We start from the raw sequence: 13,154 nt of genomic DNA on the forward strand, positions 1-13,154 counted from the left end.
CTCTCCTTTCTCCGCTCCCTCCCTCTCCCTGTTTCCTCCTCTTTTCCTCTGTCCATCTTTTCTCCTTTCCCTGCTTCCTCCCCTTAAGCTGTCATGTCGTCCCCCGATATCTTTTTTATCCCCTCTGCTTCCTTCTTCTTCTTCTTCTTCTTCTTCCATCTGTCACGTTACCTCTTTCCTCTTCCACCTGTCTCTCTTTCATTTCCGTCGTTTCTTTCTTTCTGTCTCGGTCCTCCTCTCCTTTCTGTTTATGTTCCTCAAACTAATGTATTTAATCTTCTTGCTGGCAGAACCAAAAACTCTCTTGTCATGATTCTGTAATTTATAGAAAAATCCAACCCTAATTAACGGACTGCAGAAACCACAACGATCAAATCCATCGACTGTAAATACAGACGGACGATGTGTCTCCACTTCCTCCCTAAATATCGTGGATACAGGCGCTGCCATCTGAGAGTCTGTGCAATATCGAGGTCCTCGCTCGAGTCAGTCAGTTGTCAATCATCATTAGAACGATACCTACAATGACAGAAACACACAGAAACATTTATTTGAAGTGTACTTTGACTTCTAGTTAGGTCTACGTCCCATCCACTAACATGGAGGAGGCAGAGTTTATGACATTCTTCATCTTCCTCATCTTACTGCAGTAAATTGTGACCATTTGTGTAAACGAACAGCTTTAGTCTTGACCATTAACCCATTATCTTCGTCACCATCTCACTTCACACGGAGCTCCCAGTTTGTCTCTAAGTGAAGATTGGTTTTGTTTAAGGAGCCTGAACAGTGATCCGACCCCATTCTGACCTGCAGGGGTCAAAGGTCAGTGTTTAACACCACTTCCCTGTTCGCCTCGGGACATGACGAGAACACACACACACACACACACACACACACACACACACACACACAGTGGCAAGACAGGAATGTCACAGGACAAATAACAAATTTCAAAGTTTGTTTTTCTCTCTTTATATTATTTGCACATGGTGACACACGAGTGCACACTTGCCCCTTCCCCATCTCCTTGTGGGGTATAGATCCCCATCTCCACCCCTCTTGACCTGTGACCTCCTCCAAACATTGTGAAGTCAGTTTAACCTGAGCTGTCAGTTGCTATAACCTGAACCCTGAGGGCAGCGACGGCACTTAGCCCAGAGTCAGAATGAAGTCGAGTCCAACGGTGGTTCACAGGGAAACCTCTGAAATCTGATTTTCATTAAATAACCAGCTCTACTTAACTTCTGAAATACAACTTCATACACTCCCTGCCCTGCTCCTGGTGAACATAGTGTAGCAGAATGCAGCTAAAGACTTAAATATTGGATTTAGATTCTTCACTTGGATGCATACTTGACTAAAAATGAAATATAGGGTTAAATCTGCACTGCAAAATCCACTGACTCCTAATGGACAAAAAAATCCATTTGAGGTTTAAAGGGCATTTGCATGTGCACAATGACCACTTCACATATTTGATGAACTCCAGCGCTGTTTACTGGATATTGTCATCGTCCAGTTACACACATAAATACACTGTCATGTACCCACTCTTAAAAGTGGGTATATAAATAGCTATACGGGGGAATTCCATAAAGAAAGAGAAGGCTGGAGAGAGTGGAAAACAGCAGGAGGAATCAGAATGAGGCTCGATCCTTCACTTCAGATGAAATAGAGGGAGGAAGTCGGGGATAAAAAACGGTGCAGAGGCGATGAGAAGTTAGAAAAACAGAACAGACGAGGATGAGAAGAAAGTTAAGAGATGGAGAAAGGTGAAGAAGGAGAAAGGGGGGGGAAATGAGGTGGAGGAGGAGAGGTAGTAAAGTGGGGGGGGATTTCAGAGTCCCTGGTGGAGTTTGTTTTCGTTGGCTGTGGTGTTAATGGGTTAATGTGATCTCGAACACTGGGACCAGTCTGAACAGTCTCACTGGGTGGGACCTCCAGGTCACAGGGACCGACATGTTACCTGGACTTCCACAGCAGCTGCCCCCTGACCCGTCCAGATGTGGCCTGAAAGACACAATGAGAAGAGGCAGAGATGGATAGAGAGACAGGAGAGAGAGAAAGAGGAGGAGGGAGAGAAGGAGTACGAGGAGGAGGAGGAGGAGGAGGGATTACTTTGTGTCGTCTTTGGTTTGTTTGTTGGTCTTAATGGGCCTGGGAACACTTAAAGCACTTAAACCTGTCTGACCAGTTTGACCTCCAGGGCGCGGAGGTTAAAAGCCGTCTGCTGACGGACAGGATGACAGCGAGGGAGAGAGTGAGGAAGGAGGAGAGGAAGAAAGTGAAATGAAGGGAAGGTGGAAACAGGAGAGGGAGTAAGAATGCAGTAGAGAGAGAGAGAGAGAGAGAGAGAGAGAGAGAGAGAGAGAGAGAGAGAGAGATGCACAGTTCATCCAAGTTGTTTTAGAATCAATGAAAACTGAGCTTTTATAAAACTCCTCCCTGGGGGAAGATGTTCAGTTTTCACTTTACGATGTGTTAACAGAGAAAAAGAGATTTCAGCTTCATCGTTTTTTATCCAAAACCCGACAATAACTTTATTCCCCAGGTTTCTGATTCTTCAAAATGTTTAGGGCTATTTCATATATTCATGTGGACAGATTTTTCTTTTTGAATAACAAAGGAGGGAAAACCCAGAGGACACATGAGGATAAGAAAAAGACTTAAGAGTAGAGGTGGGGGGGGAATATAGTTATATAATATGATATAAAACATTTCTTAAAGAAAACATTTCAGCACATAATCCCAAAAGACCATATTTTGATTTAATATTACAGATTTACACTCGCCGCACACTCAATAATGTCTTATGTATATACAGCATGTTTTTGTTGTATTTGCTATTTTTCTTTTAATATATAAATGTAACACGTCCCTCTCACTCTCTCTGAAACTTGAAATTCAGTTGTGAATGTATAATAACTAAATTTGATATATAATCATGCATTTCTCTTATTTAATGAATGAATCTATGTAATTAAACATATTTAACATAAATCAATGTACAACTGCAAAGGTTCAAGCTGTTGCACAGTTAAATGCAGTCAGTCAATCAATATTGGCCTAAAAATGGAGTAAATGAAGAAGGGATGAAGAGAGAGCAGATGAGTAGAGAGAGAGAGAGAGGAAGAGGAAGGGATGAATGTTGGAGAGGAGTGTGGGAGCAGATGAAGGCAGAGCGGAGGTCACGCTGTCATGGCGTCTGACAGAGTGTGGAGAAAGTCTCTCTCTCTCTCTGCTTTTCATCATCTATCTTCTCCTCGGCCGGTCGGAGGGGAGGTGTCTCTTCTCCTCCTGCTCTGTCCATCCTCAAACCCGAGAGGACTCGTCTCCCCGTGGTCTGTGTTTGAGTGAGAGTGAGTGCACGGGGGGTCGGTTCTAATGGTTCTAATGTTTAATAAACTCACCGTGTTAGACCCAGTGCGATACTTACAAACACACTCTGTCTACACACACGCACAGACACACACACACACGCACACACACATACTCGGGGTTCAGTCACCTGTAACGGGCTGAGCTCAGGAACATCACGCCCCATTACACCACCACACCGCCCTCTGTGTGTGTGTGTGTGTGTGTGTGTGTGTGTGTGTGTGTGTGTGTGTGTGTGTGTGTGTGTGTGTGTGTGTGTGTGTGTGTGTGTGTGTGTGTGTGTGTGTGTGTGTGTGTGTGTGTGTGTGTGTGTGTGTGTGTGTGTGACTGCATGAAGCCATTAGCTGTAATATATCCTTTCCTCTCTGTCTGTATTTGATCCCTGCTTTTTCTCTGCAGCCTGTTTGCTCTCTCTCTCCCTCTCTGTTAGTTTTGGGGTATTTGAAGGGAAGCGACAAGTCATCGCCCCTTTCCCATGCTACATATAACTTCAGTGCTTGTGTGCGTGTGCGTGTGCGTGTGTGTGTGTGTGTGTGTGTGTGTGTGTGTACTTGGATTTGAGTTAAAGTTCTGGCTAATGTTGTTAATCCTCTGTCCTCACCTTGCCTGGGGATGTTTAGTGTAAGGGTTGCTGTGTGTGTGTGTGTGTGTGTGTGCGTGCGTGTGCGCGTGTGTGTGTGTGTGTGTGTGTGTGTGTGTGTGTGTGTGTGTGTGTGTGTGTGTGTGTGTGCGTGTGCATTGAATGGTCTGGTTAGTATTGGTATTGCTGTATCCTGTCCTGTCTACACCTCAAAAATGCTGACTCTTTGTGCGTGCGTGTGCGTTTGTGTGGGTGTGTGTCAGTGTATGTGTGTGTGTGTGTGTGTGTGTGTGTCTCTGGCTGCCTTGTGTCCTTATCCATCACTCAATGTTTTTCCTGTAAAGCCTTGTGCAGTAAAAGCTGAGCTTCTGTTCTAGAAATAAGAAAAACCTCAATTAAACTTACATTTCCAATAACACATTACTTAACTTAACTTACTCAAAGGGGAACTCCAGTGATTGAACATTACACTCACGAGACATTTAAATAAAAGCAGGAGATGTTGACTTTTGGTCCCGAGTATAACTAAAGCCTGAAAACCTCAAACCCATGATGACTGGAAAAGTAACAACAGCAGTGTTGTGTTTTCAAAAGTAATTAGAGCTCCAGACGACATTTAAATTCACTAGATCCTGATTTTCTCTAGATTTTCATTTATTTTTTTTATATTTGATCTATTTATTTCAGTCCCCTAACCATGTCAGATTTCTCTTATCAAGATGCATGAATTATTATCTGAGACGTCAATGAACATTTTAAATTGCCCTATCTTGCAGTCATAAATAAAATCTGTATGAAATGGGTTCTTCCTTGTGTCTTTACCGAAGCCTCCACAAAAACTCGCAGAAATGGGATTGAGTAGCTTTTTCATGCTTCATGTCTTTGTAATTTAGGGAGTTTGCTAAAGAGTTTTGTACGACATATGTACATCCTGTTGTTACCACCTACTATATTATATTATATTATATTATATTATCTCGTTCTCTCCTCAACTCCTGTCGCCCGTCCTTTCTCTTTCGTTGCGATGTTGACATTTATCTCTTCTCTCTCCTCAGGTGTCGGTTCCTCCACCGTTGTTAAGTTTTCGGCTTTCCTCAATGGCCGCTACCCCCCCGCTGACCTTACCGGAGACATCACTGTGTCCTACAGCTCGCCAACAGGTAAAAATACCTAGAGGACACAAGTTTCCTCCACACGTGGAACAGCGATCACCTGAACTCTCTCTGTAGCACAAATGAATTCATCCCAAGCTGCTCTGACATGTGTACAGATGGTAACGGTGTGGAAGGCCGGTGTATTCTCTCTGTAATCCAGTCGGTCCAGTGTGCACCTCCACTGTAACGCCGCTGAACAGCAGCTGCTGACTTGACGTAATGACATTTGGGCTCTTTCCAAACAAACCCAGTTCATCCCCCTGCTGCCTCCAGGCATCTGTTTCCCGGCCCTGCAATATTTCTGGAAGATATTACTTTCCCCTGAAAACCAACAAAACCACTCTTTATTTCAAATGTCACAGACTTCCTTTTTGAAATACTGATTTCAGCGTTCGTTTAGAAAAACCCATGTTTTCATGCTATTGTTTCCTTTGGATTACATTTGCCTTGGCAGCCCCGGTCGGTGGAACCGTTTTCCCTCCCCAGAAGCACTTTTAATGTGAAATGTCTGGAAAACTTGTATTTTTTGTTAAGCTTTATTGTGATGCTATAAATAGCTGAAAATATGGAGTCTGGTGTTTTTCAATAAGCCTTCGACGCGAAGCAGCTGGGGGAGAGTGTGAAGCCAAACTCGTGTTCTGGACGGGACTTGTTAGTTTGGAGTTATAACCAGAAGAGGTTTATTCTCGGTTGGAGGAAAAAGAGACACAGCAGGATTGGAAAAAACGTACAGAGGTGTGGTACACTGAGTGAAACAAGGGGAAGCAGGTGAGGAGGTGAGTTCTGCTCAGCCGGGAGTAGAAAAAGAGAGAAAATGTACATAAGCTTGGGTGGAGAGTAAGGAAGGGAGGTATTTTATACTGAAAAGTTAAAGGGCAGGAAGTAGCCGTATGCCAGGGTGAACATGAGAGTGGAGGGAAACAGGGAGGGTTTTATAAGGTGTGGACCCTGAGAAGTAAAAGGCGGACAAACAGCATAAAGCTGGGACCTGGCTGCAGTGGTTCGCTCCCAGTCAAGGGCAGGATGATGGATGGTGTTAAGTCAGGTCAAAGCTCCGTGCAGGACGGTAAACTGGGACTTGACTTGACTGTAAACTGCAGGAAATACATGTCTTTATGGATCTGGCTCCGTGCATAGTGGCGTTGTTATGTTGAAACAGGAAAGCGTGGCTCAGGAGGAACAGTAATCTGAAGGTTCCTGGTTTGATCCGTGACCTCTTGAGAAGGCGTGTCGAAGTGTCCTCAAACACGACACCGCACTCCAGTTCATATACCCTGCAAATATTTTTTTTATCTAATTTCTGTGGAAGAAATTAAACCAAATTCTGCCATTTGGAAAAACTGTGTTGATTTCAGCCTCGTCACCGAAGTCCTTAAAGAGAAGGAGACATAAGCTGTGTTCGGATTCAACGGTCACATCCTTCAGACGGTTCATGTGAAGACGTCACATCAGCACAACTAGACTGTTGCATATCGATGTGTCCTTCAAATGTCCCTGACAAAATGCATCCTTCCATTCCTGAGTAACAGAGGATCCACCGGGTCGATCTTTCTCTCCCAGAATTCATCCAGCACCAGTGATGAAGCTAATGAGCTATGCATGTAGCAGTAATGCAGATATCACGTGTCGGTGCAGCCGTCGTCACGGTTGACATGTGGACGGGACGAGCTGGTTACTCCAGTAGAGAATCCTCCGTAGACCAGATTGCCTCACTTCTGTCTGGCCTCCACCTTCTACGCCCAGTAGACCGACTCCTCCCCCCCAAAGGATGTGGCCCCTGACTCTGGACCCAGCCATCGATCAGCAGTACAAACACACATCCTCCGTCAGCCGCAGCAGCCAAGTGGATTTAAAAAAAGGTCTGTCGGGCTCATCTAACCTGCAGTGATGGACCACGGTGTAGAGTCCTGTCTGCACCGAACTCTGCAAAGTGGTCACCTTAAGACCTTTTACATAGCTGAGTATCTGTGGCTGTAACTCGGTGGTTGTGTGCTCCTGCGGTGCTAATCTCCATTAATGCCTCGTCTCCTCTCGCCCTCTAAATGCTCTCCTGGTATGGGAGGAATGCATCACTTTGTCTCTATGTCTCTCTCTCTCTCTCGCTCCGCTCCCACCCAGGGGCGATGATTACGCCTCCACCGCCGCCCGCCCCGCACAGCACCGCTCCACCCCATGGTCGCTGAGGCCATCTTTAAGCCCTACAAAGGCTCTGACTCCTTAAGTCCTTCAAAGGAGGCTCGACGGTCGCTGTAGTCGTTACAATCTAGAAAGAATTTCATTAGTGTCCTCTGTGATTTCCCTAACACCCCGACAATGGGGCTTTACACAAACACACTTCAGGGGGATCGAGTGGTCAAGCTGGCATTTACAGTACATTGTTGCCTCACACACAATGGGAATTTTCAACCCAGCACTCGCAGATAAGTTACGACTGCGCGGATAATTTCCGTAAAACCCGGCCAGCCATGATTCATCGGTTGCTAAGCCAATTCGTGTGGAAGCCTTGGGAGCGAGTTGGCAGTGTGCGTTGTTTTCTCCTGTTTCAAGGAGATTGCCAGAGTGACCAGCATCTCCACATGTCCGTGTCTCTGGGAGGCTCCAGTGTTTTCGTCAGGTCTTTCTTTGTTTCGCTGCCAGGTCTGAAATCTGTTTGAAAGAAACTTTTGTGGGGCAGCTGATGTTGTTGGTGTTGTTGCTAACTGTCCGTGCCAAGCGATCCGTGTCCTCAGCCCTGTTTGTTACTCTTCACCGGAGAGTCAGTGGAAAGTTCGGCCGCTGGCCAAGGAACAAGTGATTCATTTATCGAAAAAGGATTTTAGTTTTTTTTAACATCGTAATGTAAAGACTTCAACTTTATTGTTTTCTCATGAGCTGCAGCACGTGAAAGAAATCTGGCACGTTTCTCTTTTCTGGTTTGACTTTCTGGGGAATTTATTGCAGATCAAAATTTGTCTCAACGTTTTCTGTTATTAACGTAGTAAAGTGACAGAGGCTCCGCCCAGACTCCACCCCTCCGCCTGAATGTTCCCCACATTCTCCTGCTGCGTTCTTCTTATATGAAAAGGCAAATGCCCATGCCCAACTTTCTAGACATTTTCTAGATTCATGTATGAAACACTATCGATGATATAATCGCTGGTTATTAAATTTCCAGGTTGATTTCTTGACATGACTTTACAGTTCTTCGTTCAGGAAAGACACAGAGAAGATGACGTTGGCGCACTTTGTTGTTCTTTAAAAAGCAACTTCCTTAAGTTTCTCAGTTATTATTTGTAAAATGAGGAGTCGTGATACGCTCAACAGTTTTTTTTTGCTGCTCATGGATCCAGAATTTCACTCATTTCTCCGCCGTTGCAGGAGATTTCAGAACAGGAAAGACTGATTGAACACTGGCTGGACGGCGGCCAGGCCTGGCTACCGTGTGTGTGCTTGAGTGTCTTCTTGCTCCATTTGACATGTCCTCCACGTTTAACTGGAGCTTTCACTCAACATTGATGCCTTCACTTCTTTCTTTCTTTCTTTCTCTCGCTCCCTTCCTTCTTGTGTTGGTCTAGCCTTTTGATTTTTTGGCGCGTCTTCCCTCAAATTCAGCTTTTTATTTCTTTTCTCTGGCACCGCACAATGCTAAGAGGAGATGCAGAGAAAGAAGGAACAGAGGGGAGCATTGTAGGATTAGATAATGCCGCTAAATGTGAACATATTTTGAGAGTTTGTCGGTTTATTCGTCAGAGGGGATTTCAGCCAGAAAAGTCCCAATGTGTTTTTTATAATTCTGTTTCTTTGGTTAATGTAATGCACTAATCAGGCCTAAAAAATATAGTATTTGGATTGTTCTAATTTATAAGTTTAGAGTTTAATAAATAAATGTGATGTTCTTGGCATGACGTGATATTAAGTATGAGGATATTTCAATAAAAGGCAGAATTATGACAGGAGAGGCAGCTTTACCTCAGGAAGAGGAGAGACGGCGGAAAAGGAAGCAGGACTTTCATCAGGTTTAATAACCCAGTGAACTGTCTGACTCAGCACCTCCGTGGCTTTTCATTGGCCTGCACGAGGCCATCTGCTTCTCATTCACCTTCGCAGGAAATCCTCTTCGACCAATCAAACCAGAGACTAATCTGCCAGACCTCAATTGCGGCAGCCTAAAGGTTAGAGAAGCAGGGGGCTGATCCCACAGCAGCTGAGAAAATCTGGCGGCTGAGAGGAGGAGGATAAGAGATGGTCTACCTCAATTAAAAAAATTAAAATGTCCCCATAGTTCAGTTTTACTTGTCTGTAAGCGTTGCTGCTTCATTTGATGGATCTGTCATTAGACTGTAATTGTTTACTTCCATATCAAAATATTTAACAGTGAATACACACCCCAAAAAATGCTATAATACAATAATAATTATTATTATAATAATTATTCCCTGGGAAATTGGTTAAAAAAGTGATACAAATATATCTGCCCCTTTCTCCAGATGCCAAAACGTAATGAGGTCTCATTCCAAGTTTCAAACCAACAAATCAACAAGCAGGGAAAACATAACGTCTCTGTCCGATGTAAAGAAAGTCAAAATGAATTTACAGAATTCAAAACCATTGACAGACGCAGCTGCAGATCAGATGAAACAGAAACACCAGTGATCAGACTGGTTTTCATCACTCAAACCTTTTCTTGGAAATGTTCACGTCCATTCACCTGCCAGAGCATTTCTGGTGTCAGTACGACTTCATCAGTCAGGATCTCTCAAGCAAAAATGTATTTTGAGTTTTAACAAAGTATTCTCATTTTTTCTCAAGTAGCTTCTCTTCTTTTAAACTGATGAAACTCTGGATACTGATAATTATATAAGGGTAGGTGCCTTTTTCCCCCCAGATCCCGTCAGACCAAATTTCATACTCACCTCTTGATGAGCAGCTATTTCATTTTGGGTTTGGACAGTTTATCATAGTGGGGATGATGTTGGCTTCGTGAGGAGGCTGCGTTCTGCTCCAGCTGAACGTTCCAAGTGTGGGAAGACGAACCGAGACTTTCTCTGCTTTATTCAGCCTTTTCTGTTCATGTCCATATGAGGTTTTCCCAGGGAATCCCCCAAACCCCCAGTAGAACATCAGAGGCCAATTCGTCCAGCGCTGCTTCGTTACTGCTCTGCACAGAATGAAAGTAGACAGGAGTGATACCTCCTTCTTCTTCTCTGTTTCTCTGTCTGGTTTTTAACCTTCACTTCTTCTCTTCTTCTTCCTCTCCACAGAGCTAAACCCCAAAGGTAAGTGTTTGGATAGAAGTGCTGGATAGAATAGAAAATAAAGTAGAAATACATGCAGACACACACAGACACACACACACACACTTTATTAAAATGACAAACATGTAGACCTACTACTACATTTGCTGTATTTTGGGACATTCCCTCCAATATGCAGTCGTAAAATCATAACGGCACCATATATATATATATATATATATATGCATTCCAATACACACACACTCTACTGTATATACAGGAAGAGACCACTGCCCACTGTTTATGTTCCTGTAACGTGATACTTGGCAAGAGTCTGTACACACACTTGTGCAGATACTTGTGCGCACATATACACTTCCTCACTGTGTGGAATAAGTAAATATCCATTTTCCTCTTTTACTGTGTGCAGTTTACACAGAAATATCATCTGTCCCTCACACACACACACACACACACACACACACACACACACACACACACACACACACACACACACACACACACACACACACACACACACTGTGTGTCAGCCGTAGTGTTCCTAGTCGTCAGCCAGTGTTTGTTTTAGTCCATCTGAGTTTGTGTGCTCTGATACAGAATAGGATGTCCTGTAATCTATAGTGGGTTTAGAGCCCTGCAGTAGTATGCACTCTCACACACTCTCACACACTCTCACACACACATATACCGCACATGCACACATATATTTCCACACACACACACACACACACACTCATGCAGCGTTGTGTTTTCTTTCTCCCTGACAAGTGCAAATCAGCTTCACATGCAGCGATCTTTGCATCAGCAAAATATGTTTTCAGGGAACGTAAACTGCCGAAATGAAATGTTTTTCTTCAGCATCTCACACAGGAAGATAGAAAGTAAACCTTTTGGACCAGAGTCGGTCAAAATGAACCAAATCAAGATGGCTGTGTAGAAAGTCACCGGTCGGCACGACAGAGAATTAAAGAAACATCGTGTTCCGTGGAGGTGGAATTTAAAGTGGCTGAAAACGCATTCTTCAAATCAGACTGTATGATACTGAAGATGGTTTATTGCTATCAGTGTTTTGATTTACAAATGCTATGATTTTCATTTAGAAATGTTATTGATTCTGGAAACTCAAGTGTTCAACGCTGCAGCTTTGCGTTGCAGTTTGGTTTAGTTTGGTTTAAAGATCTCGCTCAGAAGAAATGTCAGATTAGAATCAAACAGACAGAAACTGGATCTGTGGTCGTGAGCAACACGTGTGCGTCAGTCATTCAGAAGTTGTCTGTGCTGTGACCTAATCACAGAGGAAATGATAAAAAGATGCACAAACACACACAGACACGCTGACATCACTGCAGCTGTGTTAAGAACCTGATCCCGTACAGTGTTCCTCTACTCAAATAAACTCTGTGGTCGCCCTCTCTCTCTCCCGCCTCCGTCTCGAACACACGCAGACACAAACACAGATTCCAGATAATTGGAATCAGAGTCCGTTGAGACGGCAGCACAGTGGAGCTGCGGCAGCTTTAACAAGTAGCAGCAGTGGTGCTCGGTGGTGATGTTAAGTGTGTTTAGCAGTAGACAAAGCTCCGCTTCCCGTATCACCAGCATCGCAGGCGACTGTCAGGGGAAAGGTCAGGGGTCGGATGTTACAGTATGTGATGTGTATGGGGATTCAGTCATAGCTACACCCTCAGGAACGTAAACATCCCTCACAGCAGATTACCGACGGCTACAGAGCCGGACAAGGAGAGAATGAATTGAAGAATCTGTAAGACAAACACGGTAACCTCAGTTTACTGTAACTGAGAAACAGTATTTAGTCACTTACTCACTCTTTGGCTTCGGTCTCCGTGCAGGCCTCAGTCCCAGATTTCTCCACTGAGTCGTCTCCTCAAACTCCATCAATCTGCTGCTTTTCTTTCCACTGTATCTCCTCAAGCTTTGTGTCATCGAAACTGAGTAAAACTCTGACATTGTACGTAGGCGAATGATGCAACTTTTATTCATTGCCATGGCGACTGACCCAGATTCTGGTCCAGCATTGAAAGTGACGTGACTGAGGATATGACTTTAGCAGACACAGAAGACATTGGAGTGCGTTGGAAATGTGGCCGCGGCCTCTCGCTGTTCACACTGATCAGAAAACATGAAATGTGTTTCACAGATGATAAAGTTAAAGCAGGGACAGTTTGTGGAGTTGTGTGAAAAGTCTTATTTTGGAGGTTGCCAACGAACAAGCTTCAGAAATATACGACCGACAGAGCAGAGCAGAGCAGAGTCATTAATCACTGTCAGACTCTTATAATGACAATAGTTGTCGTGATACTCAGATGTAATAAAGTTATTAATAATGATAGCAGCACCATTTAATAACAGTAGTAACTGGAGTGGCAGTGTCCACCTCTGCCAAAGAACAGTCCCCGTTTAAAGTCATGGATCTGACATTTATCAGATTCAAATAAAAATTCAGTCAGATTCTTTTCATCAAGATCCATGAAATGTTGAAAAATGCTCTTATCTCGCCAAGTTATTTAATGGGTTTCTTATGTGACGCATATAAAAGTGTGTCTGTCCCCCAAGTTCGGTGGTACAATCCATCCAATAGTTCTAAATAAACAAACACAGATGAAAACCTCTTTGTCAGAGGTTATGATAATAACTCGTATAATAATAGTTGGATAGTGTCAGATCTGGATCCTGCAGCTCTGGAGTCAGAGATACCTGCAGAATAAGGACAGAGAGGAAAAGCCCAAACCACAGGAGAGATAAAACACAAACGGTTTGTGCTGTTATGAGTTTACGAGAGTTGATGGA

At 43.8% G+C, this 13,154-nt stretch overlaps 1 protein-coding gene across 1 annotated transcript in view; it reads left to right on the forward strand.

Moving 5' to 3' along the window:
- Positions 1-13,154, forward strand: part of bbs9 (Bardet-Biedl syndrome 9) — a 131,005-nt gene that overhangs the window by 30,445 nt on the left and 87,406 nt on the right. The window contains exon 14 of the mRNA XM_047341041.1: positions 5,014-5,118. Within this exon, the coding sequence (XP_047196997.1) occupies positions 5,014-5,118 (105 nt within the window). The remainder of the gene's footprint in view (positions 1-5,013; positions 5,119-13,154) is intronic.

Source organism: Hippoglossus stenolepis, chromosome 8 (genome assembly GCF_022539355.2).
Source record: "Hippoglossus stenolepis isolate QCI-W04-F060 chromosome 8, HSTE1.2, whole genome shotgun sequence".
NCBI classification, from domain to species: domain Eukaryota; kingdom Metazoa; phylum Chordata; class Actinopteri; order Pleuronectiformes; family Pleuronectidae; genus Hippoglossus; species Hippoglossus stenolepis.